Source organism: Elaeis guineensis, chromosome 13 (genome assembly GCF_000442705.2).
Source record: "Elaeis guineensis isolate ETL-2024a chromosome 13, EG11, whole genome shotgun sequence".
In the NCBI taxonomy this organism is placed as follows: Eukaryota; Viridiplantae; Streptophyta; class Magnoliopsida; order Arecales; family Arecaceae; genus Elaeis; species Elaeis guineensis.
The window spans coordinates 44,459,227-44,474,672 of record NC_026005.2 but is presented as its reverse complement, the minus strand read 5'-3'; the positions used below and the strand labels follow the sequence as shown (position 1 = coordinate 44,474,672).

Sequence of the window (15,446 nt, the reverse complement as noted above, 5' to 3'; positions counted from 1 at the left end):
CCAAAATCGGATGGTATGGATCGGTTCGGTCTAATTCGGCGTGAACCGAACCGTGCCGACATGCCCATATGCATAAAGTGGGGACCGGGGAGGGGGGTGGGGTCGGAGATCTTTTAAATCATTGAGCCTGTTTAGAATTTTCTGAGAAATCTCAGAGAACTCTCGAGGACCCGAAGCTTATGAAGGTCTCAACAAAACCGTTGAGACCTCCGAAAAATTAGAAAAAAAGAAAAAAACTCCGTCAAATTGTAGGAGTGATTCGAGGAGAGGCTGATCTTTGGCCGAAGGTAAGATAATGTGTTATTTTCTTAGTAAATATTTTTTTTTATTTTTATTGTTAAAAATAGGATAAGAATGAGAAAGAATGAAAATAAGAAAAAATCATGCCAAAATCTTGTGATTTTGGGATGATTTAATTATATGTGATAGATCTTTGAAAGATCTACACGATGACACTAAAATTATTAATTTTTATTAATTATATATTTTTTAAATATTTTTAAATATTTATTTATTTAAAAATTAAAAAAAAATTAAATTTTAGGAAAAAAATCAGAGTTTGGGAATCATGTTTAGAATGATTCAAACTACTTAAATCTAATTTCAAATTTTTTTTCAAATATTTGAAATTAAAAAATTATTTTTTTAATTATTTAAATTAAAAAATTTAATTATAAAATAAAAAATATATAAAAATAATGTTATATTTTAGTTAATTTAAAAATATTATTTGAAGCATATAACATATTTATTTTGAATTTATAAGTTTTAAAATAATTATTAAAATTATTTTAAAATTATATATAATTATTTTAATTATCGTTAAACTATCGTGTTTTGTTATACTTGCATATATTTATAAGAAAAAAATTTAGAGCATGACGTTCGTTCAGTTTAATTAATCAGCCATTTTATAGTATATATTTATTTATATAAAAATTATTAAAAAATTAAAAAAATAAAAAATCAGTGTTAGTTTTGAAATTGAGAATAATGTTTAGAATGATTCAAAACAATTGAAATATTTGAATCTAACTTGAGATTTTTTTGAAATTCTTTTTGTAAATATTTAAACAGTAAAAAATGTTATCAAATAAAAAATATATGTAATTAGTGTTATATTACAGGTAATTCAAAATAATTAGTATTTTGTTATACCTGCAGAAATGAGTAAGAAGAAATATCCAGAACGTGACATCGGTTGGGATCATGGCGAGATGCTCTCGGCTCAGCATTATTGGAGATGCAAATGGTGCAACACAGAGTTCAAGGGAGGAGTGACTAGGTTGAAGCAGCATCTGACTGGTGGTTATCCTGATGTGTCCATGTGTCGGAAATACCGCAAGAGATCCGACAATTGATGAAAAAGCACTTTGCTGATTCGAAAGCAGCGAAGGAAAGGACAGCAGAAAAAGATCGAAGTAGACCGTCGAGCTGCAGAGCCACCTTCTTATCACTCTAGAGAGTCAGAGGAGGCTTCTGCTCCAAATGATGAGGAGACACAGATTGAGGCTGCCATTCAGGCGAGCTTGGCGGATCAGTACCAGTAGGAAGAGATGGCCCAGTACAGAGAGCAATTCGGACCATCATGCTACGAATCAGGATTTGGATCAGCGACTGGTAGGGGAGAATTCGAGTTAAGGAGGACTACCTCAGTCAGAAAGCCTGGTGGTAGAGGGAGCAGACGCAGCATGTCTTCTTTGTTGAGAGCTTTTGACAGTAGGAGAAGGTCCTCCAGAGATATTCCAATAGGAGCCAGCATTCAGGATTTGGATCCACATGCTTTGCCCAACAAAGATTCAAAGCAGCAGAGAATTGACAGTATGCTGAAAAAAGATAAGAAGAAGGATATGTGGCGAGCTATTGAATCATGATTTTATTTTAGCCATATTCCAGCAAATATAGCAGCCAATCTTTACTACCGATCTGCTATTTCAGCCATAGAGGCTGTCAGTCAGGATGTAGATCCTTCAGGACCTAAGGACATCTATGGTCAGCTTCTTGACAGCAATAAGAAGGATCTGCAGAGATGGATTGCTTCTTACAAAAATAAATGACCTACATACGGTCTGACAGTGATGTGTGATGGTTGGACAGGTCCTACTAGGCGGAGCATCATTAATTTTTTGACATACTGTGATGAAAAAATATTTTTTCACAAATCAATCGATGCTTTCGATAAGATGCACGATGCCACATATATCCTTGGTCTGATGGAGGAGGTGATTGATTCAGTGGGTGAGCAGCATGTCGTGCAGGTCATCACAGATAACGGACCACAATATAAGGCTGTCGGAGAGTTGCTGATGGAGCAATGACTGCAGATATACTGGACCCTATGTGCTGCACATTGCATTGATCTTATATTGATGGATATCGGAAAGATTCGCAGGGTGCAGCAGATAGTGGAGATTGCCCAGACCATTACTAGATTCATCTACAACCACACATGGGTTCTTTCATTGATGCGGACGTATACTGGGGGAAGATCTTACGACCGGGTATCACAGGGTTTGCTACCAACTACATAGCACTTGATAGTTTCTTCAGAAGAAAATAGCCCTACGTCAGATATTTGTCAGTGTCGAGTGGCAGGAGAGCAGATATGCGAGGGCCGACACTGATGGAAGTCATGTGGAGAACTTGGTGACAAGTCAGTCATTTTGGCAGCGGGCTAAGAAGATAGTGAAGGCTATCAAGCCTTTGTATGAGGTGCTTCGCGTCGTGGACAGCGAGAGATACCCCCAGATGGGCTTCCTATATTACATGATGGAAATGACAAAAAAACATATCAGTGAGAATGATCCCAAGCATGCTCAAGAATTCATTAACATTATTGAGCGCCGTTGGAACTATCAGATGGGCAGAGATTTGCATCTAGCTGGTAAGTTTGGATTCAAGAATATTTTAAAATATTTTTTCGAAGCATGAAAATAAAATTATGCTTAATCAATCTTGAAATTTATCTGCAGCTTATTACTTGAATCCGAGATTTCAGTATACTATTACGGGGATAGATATGGATAGCGAGCTTCTTACTGTTCTTCGCAATGTCATATATAAGATGGTGCCCGATCCAGAAATCGCGTCGTTGTATCTGCAAGAGGTATGCTAGTTTAAAATAGATATAATTATTCAACTGAATTCGATCTGATATATTTATAAATAATAAATATATTTTATTTCAGACGAAACAGTTTAGAGAGGGATCAGACAGTTTTGGAGTCCCATCAGTTGTCGTAAGCAAAAAGCAGATGAATCCAGGTAAATTACATATCAATAATGAACAATGTAGATTGATATATAATTTTGCTTAATAACATCATCAAATTTGATATGTAATTTTGTTTTTGTAGCTGAATGGTGGATTCATTTTGAAATGTCAGCAGAAAATTTGAGACATATGGCTGTCCGTATTCCTTCTCAGACGGTTTCTGCTAGTGGCTGTGAGCGTAATTGGTCCACTTTCGCCCTTATCCACAGCAAACAGAGAAATCGTCTGACACAAAAATACCTCGACGATCTTATAGATGTTCACTACAATCTGAGGTTGAGACTAAAATGTATTCAGGAGGAAGTTCAGTTGAAGTACACTGATGCGACGCTGGATGATTATGCCGATGAGGATGACGATCCGATCATCGGATGGCTTACAGGTCAGCAGCAGGAGCCAGAGCTTGATGAGCCAGGATCCCCTCCACGACCAGTCAGTGTGGTGGCGAGGGAGATCAGGGTGGATCCAGGGCAATGGGCAGAAAAAAATATTCTACATAGGGTTCCAGCTGATCAGCCACAGTTTGAGGGGACACAAGGGACTTATTCATCACATGACTCGCTATCCGATATATCTTCCCAGAGATTCGAGCGACAGATGTATAGACGATCCTCCCGACAGCCAGCAAGAAGGCATCCATCCTCCCAATCACAGAAAACTCAGTCACAGAGGGGCACAAGGGGGAGAAAGGAAAAGACAGTTGTACGTGCACCACTCTCGAGAGTACGGAGCTATCTGGTTCAGATACGGACACCAGGGAGTGATGATGATACTGGTAGTAGTAGCCATGGATCTGATGATCAGGGAGGAACTGGAGGACAGGAGACCACCATTTATGAGATAGCCACAGGGTGAGTCTCAGTTTACCGGTGAGTCTCAGTTTACGCATGTCACACAGGATAAGGATCATGGTGGACGAGTCGGTAGAGATCGTGGAGAGCCGATTTAATATAGACGACGGGCTCCTAGAGGTCGTCCAGCACATGATGCAGCTGCAAACGATCTTGCACGTGGAGTAGCATCCATGGATGTATCTGGATCATCCTCGCATTATGAATCCTATTATCCACAGCCACCTTATGATCCATATGCATATGGTGCATCCGAGGCATCTTCTAGTGGTTACTACCCTATGCAGTCTGGAGCATATTTGGATCAGATTTTACTACTGGCATATTTGGATGGGCTCTTCCACAATCGTACCATCATCTCGAGGATACTTTTCAGAGTCAGAATTTTAACGAGAGATCTGAAATGTCTTACAATCCAGAGAGGATGCCTTATGGGATGATGAATATTTGAAAGTACGGTGCAGCTTGGCTAGAGGGTTGGACTGATGTTCCTTCAGACTATGTTGATGATCCAGACATCTACGAGCGTCACAGACACTCGACAAGAAATTAAATGCAGAATACATCTTAAGGTTCGTATATCAGTTATTGTGCTTTGTACTTAAATATTTAGATATATTTTAATGCATATTTTATATATTTTTTCTTTAGTTTTAAGATGACATAATTGAAATATAATGTAAATAAATATATGTTTGAAATTTTGGATCAAGAGTCTTTGTACCGCAACCTAACTCCAAATTGAATCCAAATATGTCAATAATATACAATATAATGCCATATTGAGGTTGTATTTATCAATTATTAACTTCAAAAATCCAAAAAAAATATTTGAAAATCGAAAAAAATAATGTACCGGTACCGGACCGGTATGCCTAGGCATACCATGTGTCAATACGGTACGATACCGGTACCGTACCATACCGGTCCGACACCGGCACGCCGTCCGGTACTGGTATAGCGAATCTTGTTGTCTGGGCTTGCTATTGTTCCATAAAATATTGCCTAAGTCTCCAAGGTATGCATCTATTAAATAATTTTCTAGATGCACTTCTCTGCTTCAACCAACCAGCTTTAAGTCATATAATATATATATATATATATATATATATATATATATATATATATATATATATATATATATATATATATATATAGATGCACACCAGTATGTGTGTACATATATGTATGTACATATCCCCATCATTTTGTGTAATATATACTAAGTAACGAAATCAATAATGTTTTGGTATCGATCGGTCATTATCACATGTTCATGTGTATTGTCACTAGATTTGAATTCCATATGTCTTTGTTCTACTAACCTTTAAGCCCTATCCCCTAAAGTTTTCCCCCATAAGTCTAATAGTATTTAATCTAGTTACCCTTTCATCCATGATTCACCGAACCAGACCGAACCACTCGGTTCAGCCCGTACTGAGTTGAACCGACACAGAATCGAATCAAGTCGGCCTTAAAAATCAAAATAAAGCTCGAACCGATCCGAACTGGAAGGTTTGGTATGGTTTATGGCCGAACCGATTGATTTGACCCTGTTCCTTTTTTTTTCCCACAGGCTATAGTAGGTATGGGACATTGGGACCTTTAGTTAAAAGAATATCGAAAGAGAAGTTGGTACGTGAGCTTATCTCCCACTTCCCTTTCTCTTCTTCTCTCTTATTTTTGACAACTTCAAAATCCTTAAAAATTGAAAAAACAAGTGGAGATCATGCCAAAATTTTTGATTTTGATATAATTTCATTATATGTTGTAGATCTATGAATGATCTACACAATGAGACTAAAATCATTAATTTTTGTTAAGTATATATTTTTAAATTAAAAATATATTTTGGAATAAAAATTATTAAAAAAATAAAATTCAAAAATTAATTGTTAAATTAAAATATTATTTGGGGCTTGCAAGCTACTTTCGATGTAAATTTAGCATCCATTTATCAAAATTTTGATGCATCATGTGCATAGTGGCTTAGACTTAAATTCGAATGAAATTAAAAAATAAATAGCATTTCATATATGCCCACTATCTTAGAAAAATATATGTAGCATTTGCGATAAAATTCTATATAGATCTAAGTTCAAATTAATTTTTCATAATTTTTAAATTTTATAATATTTTTTTAATTTCAAAAATATTAAAAACTAAAATTAATTCAAATAAATAAAATAATTAGGACAACAAAATTTTAGTATTTTTATATAATTACTAAACTACTATAATTATTTAACCTTCAAGAATGGATCCATCAAGAAAGAGGGCAAAGCATGACATTGGTTGGGATCATGGGCCAATACTTTTGGATTGGCATCATTGGAAAATGCAATTGGTGCAAGATAGAGTTCAAGGAGGGATAAGCCATACCGGGCTGAACCACCCGATATGGGACATACCGAACCAGACTGGCGCCCAGTCGGTCCGGTTCGAGGGATTTTTTCAGAAAACCCCTCCGAACCGCACAGAACCGTTTGGTTCGGTGCGGTTCCGGTCCATACCGCCTAAAATCGGGCGGTATGAAGTAGTTCGGCATCGGTTCGACGTGAACCGAACCATGCCGACAACCCCGCATGAAAAAGTGGAGAGGGGGGTGAAGGGAGTGGGGCCTGGACTGTTTTTAAGTGGCAGCCTAGTGCCTAGAGTTCTCCGAGAAGTCTCAGAGAACTCCCAAAGGTGCTTTGGTCTCAACGAAACCGTTGAGACCTCCGAAAAATTAGAAAAAAAAAAAAACTCCGTCAAATTGCAGGAGTGGTTCGAGGAGAGGCTGATTTTTGACCGGAGATAAGATAATGTGTTATTCTCTTAATAAATATTTTATTTTTTTTGTTTTTGTTGTTAAAAATAGGATAAGAATGAAGAAGTATGAAAATAAGAGAAAATCTTACCAAAATTTTGTGATTTTGGTATGATTTAATTATATGTGATAGATCTTTAGAAGATCTACATGATGACATCAAAATTATTAATTTTTATTAATTATATATTTTTTAAATTTTTTTAAATATTTATTTATTTAAAAATTAATAAAAAATTAAATTTAAAGAAAAAAATCAGAGTTTTGAAATCATGTTTAGAATGATTCAAGCTACTTAAATCTAACCTCATTTTTTTTAAAATATTTGAAATTAAATAATATTTTTATAATTATTTAAATAATAAAAAAAATTATAAAATAAAAAATATATAAAAATAATGTTATATTTTAGTTAATTTAAAAATATTATTTGAAGTATATAACATATTTATTTTGAATTTATAAATTTATAAATTATTATTGAAATTATTTTAAATTTATATATAGCATATGGTGCATCCGAGGCATCGTCTTCTAGTGATTACTATCCTATGCAGCCTGGAGCATCTTACAAATCAGATTTTACTACCGACATATTTAGATGGACTCTTCCACAGCCGTACCATCATCCTGAGGATATTTCTCAGAGCTAGAGTTTGAGTGAAAGATTTGAGATGTCTTACAATCTAGATAGGATGCCTTATGAGATAAATATTCAAGAGTACAGTACAGCTTGGATAGAGGATTGGACTGATGTCCCTCCAAATTATGTTGATCATCCAGATATCTACAAGCGTCATAGACACTCGATGAGAAATTAAATGCAGAGTAGATCTTGAGGTTGGTATATCAGTTATTGTGCTTTGTACTTAAATATTTAGATACATTTTAATGCATATTTTATATATTTTTTTTTAATTTTAAGATGACATAGTTGTAATATAATCTAAATAAATATATATTTGAAATTTTGGATCAAGAGTCTTTGTACCGCTACCTAACTCAAAATTGAACCCAAATATGTCAATAATATGTAATATAATGCAATTTTGAGATTGTATTTATGAATTATTAACTTGAACACAAAAAAAAAAAATGAAAAGGAAAAAACTTTGTACCGGTACCAAACCGATATGCCGAAACGTACCATGTGTCAGTACGCTATGGTATCGGTACCGTACCGTATGGGTCCGACATCGATATGCCGTTCGATATCGGTACAAGGAACCTTGGTTCAAGGGAGGGATAATTAGGTTGAAACAACATTTGATTGGTAGTTATCCCGATGCAACTATGTGCCAAAAGTGCCCACAAGAGGTCCGTCAACTAATAAAGAAGCACTTCATTGATTTTAAAGCAGTAAGGGAGAGGACTTCGAAGAAGAAGATAGAGAGAGACTGTCAAACCATATAACCACATTCCTATCATTCTAGAGAATCAGAGGAAGCGTCTGCTCTAGATAATGAGGCACGGATCTGGGCTGCTATTAATGCGAGTTGAGAAGATCAATGGCAGCTTGAGGTGTTGGCCAGGCATGGGGCTTAGTTTGGACTATCAATTTATGAGTCGCGGTTGGGCTCTGAGCACTATAGGTTTAGGAGGACCTCCTCAGTTAGAGAGCCCGTCAATAACGGCACTAGCTATATTACTTCTATGTTGAAAGCTTTTGACAACAGAAAGAAGTCCTCTAGAGATATTCCAACTGCAGCCACTATCTATGACTTAGATTCATATGCCTTCCCCAATAGAGATTTCAAGCAACAAAGGGTTGATAGTATATTTAGAAAAGATAAGAAGAAGGATATGTTGCAAGCTATGGCATCCTGATTTCACTTCAGCCACATCCTAGTACATGCGGCAGGCAACATTTATTATCGCTCTACTGTTGCATCTATATAGATTGTCGGTCCAGATGTAGATCCTTCAAGACCCAAGGACATTTACGGTGAGTTTCTTGACAATAATAAGGAAGAGCTACAAAAATGGATTGCATTATATCAGAATAAGTGGCTGATGTATGGACTTACAATGATGTGTAACGGTTGGACTAGTCCTACCAGATGGAGCATCATCAATTTTCTGATATATTATGATGAAAAAATATTTTTTTAGAATTTCATTGATGCTTAAGATCAGGTGCACAATACCACGTATATCCTCAAATTGATAGAGGAGGTGATTGATTAGGTCAGAAAGCAAAATGTCATACAGATTATCACCAAAATGGACCATAATATAAGACCACAAGGGAGATCCTGATGTAGCGGCAAGCACATATGTTTTGGATATCATGTGCTGCACATTGTATTGATCTGATGTTGATGGATATTGAAAAGCTTAGTAGGATGTAGTAGTGGACTCAGTGCAGAGTATTATTAAATTCATTTACAATCATACATGGATCCTGTCATTGATGTGGTGGTATACGAGGGAATAGAGGTTTGCTATAAATTATATAGTACTTGATAGCTTTATGGACATGAAAGAATACTTATGTCAGATGTTTGTCAGTCTCAAGTGATAAGAGAGTAGACAGGCATTGAGGGAAGCAATGTAGAGAACTTAGTGGCAAGATAGACATTTTGGCAGCAAGCCGAGAATATAGTGAAGACTATTAAGCATTTATATAAGGTGCTTCGGACCGTGGACAGCGAAAGATACCTTCAGATAGACTTGTATCACATGATAGAGAGGGCAAAGGATCAGATTAGATTGACATATCCGAAACATGCGCATAAATACATCCAAATCATTGAGCATCAATGGAACTATCAGATGGATAGAAACTTTCCTCTAGCAGATAAGTAGCAAATCAAGAACACTTTGAAAATTTGACTGCCCTTGTATTTATATAAATATTCGTAGTCAATTCTGAAATTTATCTGTAGATTACTATCTGAACCCAAGATTCCAATACATGTTACTTGAGATAGACATGGATGATAAGCTTTTGATGTCCTTATGAAATATGATATACAAGATGGAATCCGATCCAGAAATCGCAGCTATGTATATAGAAGAAGAAAGTTAGATTGAGTGATTTTTGTTAACTTAGCTACATTTTCAACCAATAACATATTACAATAAATATTTTTTACAGACAAATATTTAGAGAAGGCATCGATAGCTTTGGAACCAATGTGGCAGTAGTAAGCAAAAAAAAAGGATGAATAGAGGTAGCTTATATATGAATGACAACTCTTATTTGATATTACATAGCTATTAAGAAGTCTAATATGATGTAATTTTATTTTTAATTTTATTCAATCTCAATGGTTTTGTAGCTAAATGGTGGGTCCATTTCAGATTGGCGGCAAGAAATCTGAAGCAACTTTCCATGCAGATCCACTCCTAGACGATCTTCTTGTGTGGCTGTGAACGTAATTGGTCGACCTTCTCCCTTATCCACAGCAGAAGAACTGTCTAACATAGAAATGCCTTAACGACCTTGTACATGTTTGCTACAATATGAGATTGAGGCTTCAATACATTCAAGAGAAAGTTAAGTCAAAATACTTGGATTCGACTGCGAACAACTTTGTTAATGATGACGAGGATCCGATGATCAAATGACCTGTGGGCCAGCAGCAGGAGTTGGAACTTGATGAGCTAGGATTACCTCCACGACCAGCCAATTTTGTAGCTAGTGAGGTTAGGATGGATGTTGAGTAATGAGTAATCAATAATATTCCATGCAGGCTTCCAACTGATCAGTCACAATAAGCTTCCTTTTGAGGCACGACAAGAGGACAAGCAACTACTCAACGTAGAGACAAGGGAAAGGGAAAGACAATTGCAGCTCCAATGGAAAGGGGGAGCAGTTAGGTGATCCAGTTCACTTAGATTCAGAGACCAGACAGAGTGATGATGACACTTCTTCTAATGATCATAGATCTAGTAGTCGAAGGAGCAGAGGATAGTAGACCACCGTTTATAGGACGCCGTTGCAAGGTGGTCTTCGATGCACTAGTAAGTCCAGTTTATGCATGCCATACAGGATAGGGACCATGGGGTACAAGTTGATAGAACCCATAAAGAAACGATTGCATACAAATGATGGGCGCCTCGAGGTCATTTAGGATACCATCCAGCTGCAAATAATTTTGCACGTGAGTTGGATCCATGGATGTATCAGGTTCTTTATTATATTTTGGATCCTCTTATCCACAACTACAAGCAACTTATGATCCATACGGATGTGGATATGGTGTATCTGATATATCGTCTTTTAGTGAATAGTATCCTATGTAGCTCGGAGCATCTTATGGATTGGATTTTGCTGTCGGTATATTCGAATGGATCCCTCCATAACCATACTATCAGTCTGAGGACACCTCTCAAAGTCAAAGCTCTCAACGAGAGATCTGGGACAAGTTACAATTCAGTACACACACCTTATGGGATGAGCACAAAGGACTACAATGTTGCACGTTTAAAAGGATGGGCTGATGTTCCTTCAGATTATGTAAATGATCCAGATACTTATGAATGACATCGGTGCTTGACAAGATTCTAAATCTCGATATGGATTGAGTATTTATTTTTTGTATTTTTAATTGATTTGTGTATTTTAGGATTCAAGAATATCTAATCCTTGTATGGTTGTCTCTAGGCTATATGTTGAAACTTGTAATGTTGTTCCCCTCTAACATAACATCATGTCAAATTTAAATCTACATCACATGCTTAACTGTGGATGTACTAGAATGATACAAACGTCAAATAACATCAACAAACATCAATTTGGGCTTAAAATTATTCAAGAACTTATGAAAAATTGATTAGATATCTTAGAAATAAAAAAAAACAAAATAAAAAAAAAAAATCGGCATGTCAGTTTGACCAGCGCACCCACCGTACCGAGTCGGTATAATATCGAACTGGTACCATACCATACTGATCGGCACTTGGTATGGGTACGGTACCGGTTTGGCCTTCCTTGATTTCATCAATTAACACTATAATATCTGCAAATCACATAAAGTATGGTACATCTACCTGAATATCGACGGTAATTTATTTATAATTAGTGCAAAGAGATATGGACTTAATGCTAATCCTTGATGCAATTCTATAGTAGCTGGACATACACTTGTACTACAACTCCTAACATTTGTCAATACCCCATCATACATATCCTCAATAATTTCAATATAACTTTTATGTATTCCTTTCTTAAACACCAAATTACTTTTCTTGGTACCCTATCATTAGCTTTCTGTAATTCAGTTTCCTTTTCTTTATAGTTTTCTATCAATTATCTATGTAAAAAAATAGCCTTTAGTATTGATCTTTAGGCATAAATCCAAATTGATTATCTAAAAATGTTTATTATTTTCTTAATCTTTGTTTAATTACTCTTTCCCATAATTTCATAAAGTGACTCATAAGCTTAATTTCCCAACAATTAGAATAATTTTAGAAATCACCTTAATTCTTATAGATAAATACTACAATACTTGTTCTTCAATTATTTGGCATTTTCTTAGTTTTTAAAATGTTATTAAATAAGCCAGTAAGACAATTTTTTAACCCAATATCTCCCATGATTTTCCAAAATTCAATAGGTATTTCATGTGGCCCTGATGCCTTACCTTTTTGTATTATTTTCCAAGCTATCTCCTCTTCACTTTTTATGAATTGTAAAAACTCCGGTCTTCCGTAATTTTACTTCTTCAATGAAGATATCTCTATTACAATCCTCATTTAACAATTTTTCAAAATAATGTTTTCATCCTCCTCTAATTTCCTCCCCTTCATGAACATCTAGTCATCCTCAATTTTAATGCATCTAACTTGATCAATATCTTTAGATTTCCTCTCTAGCTTTGGTTATTTCATAAATTTCTTATAAAATAACACAACTATTTCCTTATTATGTTGTTTTATTTTAAACACAACCTATCATATAAATTATCATATGCTACATGTTTAGCCTTACTAGCATTTTGGGATTTTCTTAGCTTCCCTATTTCTTATAAAATCCTTGACATTATTTATTTTCTGCCATTGTTTAAACAAATCTGTTTATTCTAATTGCCTCTTGTACCTAATTGTTCCATGACCAAATTTCTTTGTTTGTATATCTTTTCCCTTTGACTCTCCTAAAACATTTTTAGCTACCCTCTTAATAAACTTTCTCATTTGATCCCACATTTTATGTGGTTCAATCCTTAAGTTTCTATTTCCTTTTTTCAGTAATTCATCCCTAAAATTTATAATATCTTCTCTTTTTAAATTCCACCATCTTATCTTCAGACATTTATTAATTCTTTTCTTGTTCTTAATTTGGCGTATAAATCTAACACTAAAAATTTATGTTGTGGTTAAGCTTTTTCCTGGTACCACCTTATAATCCTCACATGCCGATCTTTCTCTTCTTTTGATGGAAAAGTAATATGTTTGTCACAAATTTGGCTAATGTTAGAGGTTACTAAATGCACATCTCTCTTCTTAAAATATTTGTTTGCAATTGCTAGATCATAAGCCACTTCATACTCGAGGGTTGAATCTCCAATTAAATTCCTGTCCCTAAATCCAAATCTACCATGTACTCTCTCATATCCCATATTGCTCTTCTCTACATGCCCATTTAAGCCACCACCTATAACTTCAGCAGTACCTTGCATTAATGCATCCATTTCATCCCAAAATTGTTTTTTAATCCTCTCTTGTAAGCATATTTGCTACACATAAGCACTAATTACATTTATAATCTCCTCATCTAAAACTAAATTTAATAACAACTAGTCTCTCACTTATCATTTTCATATCTAAAGTTTCATCTTTCATTACTCTATCCACTACCATTCCTACTTTATGTCTGTTATTATCTTTATGTACATATAATAGTTGATAACCATCCCCAATGTCCTTGGTTTTGCTACCTTTCCATTTAGGGCATATTTGGCTGGGGGGAGTTGGGCTCTATAATGGGAATGGGAATAAGTGACTCCCATTCCAACCGTTTAGTTGGGGGAAGTCCTATTCCAATTTCAAGGGAGAACGGAAATACCCCAATCTCCCAAAACCCAATCCTAACTCCCCCCCAATATTCAAATCCTATTCTGATTCCGATTCCAATCATGAACCCGATGCATCAAAGAATATGGCTATTTTAACTCCAATTCCGGTCACGTACCAAATGCACCATTATATCTTGTAAGAAGCAACATTGACTTTAAGTGGATGTTTGGTTCGCAACCAGAATCAGTGTCGGAGTCAGAATTGGAATCAAAATGGATTGGAATAGGAATTGAAATGGCCATATCCCCCAAAATATTTGGTTCATGACCGGAATGGGAATTGGCATGGAGATTTGAATCCTTAGGAGAGAATTAGGATTAGATTTTGGAGGATTGGGCCATTCCCATTTTGCTCCAGAATTGGAACCAAAATTGGACTCCCCCCAATCAAATAGTTGGAATGGGAGTCACCCATTCTCATTCCCATTCCAGGCCCCAACTCCCCCTAACCAAACACCCCCTAAAGTCAATCACCTCATCAAGTTGTGGAAGCACAAGCAAAGGGAAGTGGGTTGGTTACTGACTGGCTGAAAACATATCTTGCTGTTCAGCAGAAAAAAAAATGGCAAGCCTGAAAATATTTATTGTGTCATTCTTCTCAATCTTCTATTCTTTCACTCACCTTCTTTCAAGCAACTAAAGCAAAATACTAGCAAATGACACAAACTAACTTTCAACTAAATTGGCAAGTGCAAAATAACGGAGAGTGATTATTCGTATCTACTTAAACAAATAGTGAATATCATAAGATAAAACATGTGCTAATCTTATTGATAGCAAAAAATGAGTACCAGTGTGCACCAGCAGTACTGGCAGTACCCAGTACAATACCAAAACAAATCATCCCCAGATAGAGTGCCACACCAAGACACGTATAGCATCCCATTTTATTTTTGTACCAGCATATGGAGGTGAACCATATGCCAGTGCAGTATCATATGAGCCCATAACATACTCATGAAGTATTGGTATAGGACAACTACTGATGCATTGAAACCCGAACAATAGTAAGCAGGTGTGGCAGTTACATGTGCAGCAAATCATGAGTCACATAGTTACAACTATGATACATACAAGAAAAAGCTTCCATATAAATTTGTACCATCAGCTATTACATATGCCACTTTTCTTCAGGAACATGAAATGTTATAATAAAAATAGCTGAGATGTAAATCATTTCTGATGCAAGACATACAACCACAAATAGTGGAAGTTCTCACTAAAAGCTTACATGAATTTACTAACAAACTATCATCTTTTCCATTAGTTTGAAAACAAAAGGAACTACTTACCTCTGGGAACAGATAACCAGCTTGAAGTTTTGCCATATTTGCATTTCGAGAAACTTTCGTCTTGTAAGCTTCAGAACATACCAAGTGCCTTTTAGTGCTTTGTAATGTGTACCATAATCATGATAAAGTTCAGAGCCACTAAAGAAGAATCATATATACACATGCAGCAGACAGATAGGCAGCCTCAAAATCATA

General features: G+C 35.6%; 1 protein-coding gene across 2 annotated transcripts in view; it reads right to left on the bottom strand.

The window, feature by feature from the left end:
* Nucleotides 1-15,446, bottom strand: part of LOC105033902 (LL-diaminopimelate aminotransferase, chloroplastic) — a 42,946-nt gene that overhangs the window by 14,026 nt on the left and 13,474 nt on the right. For both annotated transcript variants that reach the window (XM_010908873.4, XM_010908874.4), the window contains exon 3: nt 15,252-15,319. In XM_010908873.4, the coding sequence (XP_010907175.1) occupies nt 15,252-15,319 (68 nt within the window). The remainder of the gene's footprint in view (nt 1-15,251; nt 15,320-15,446) is intronic.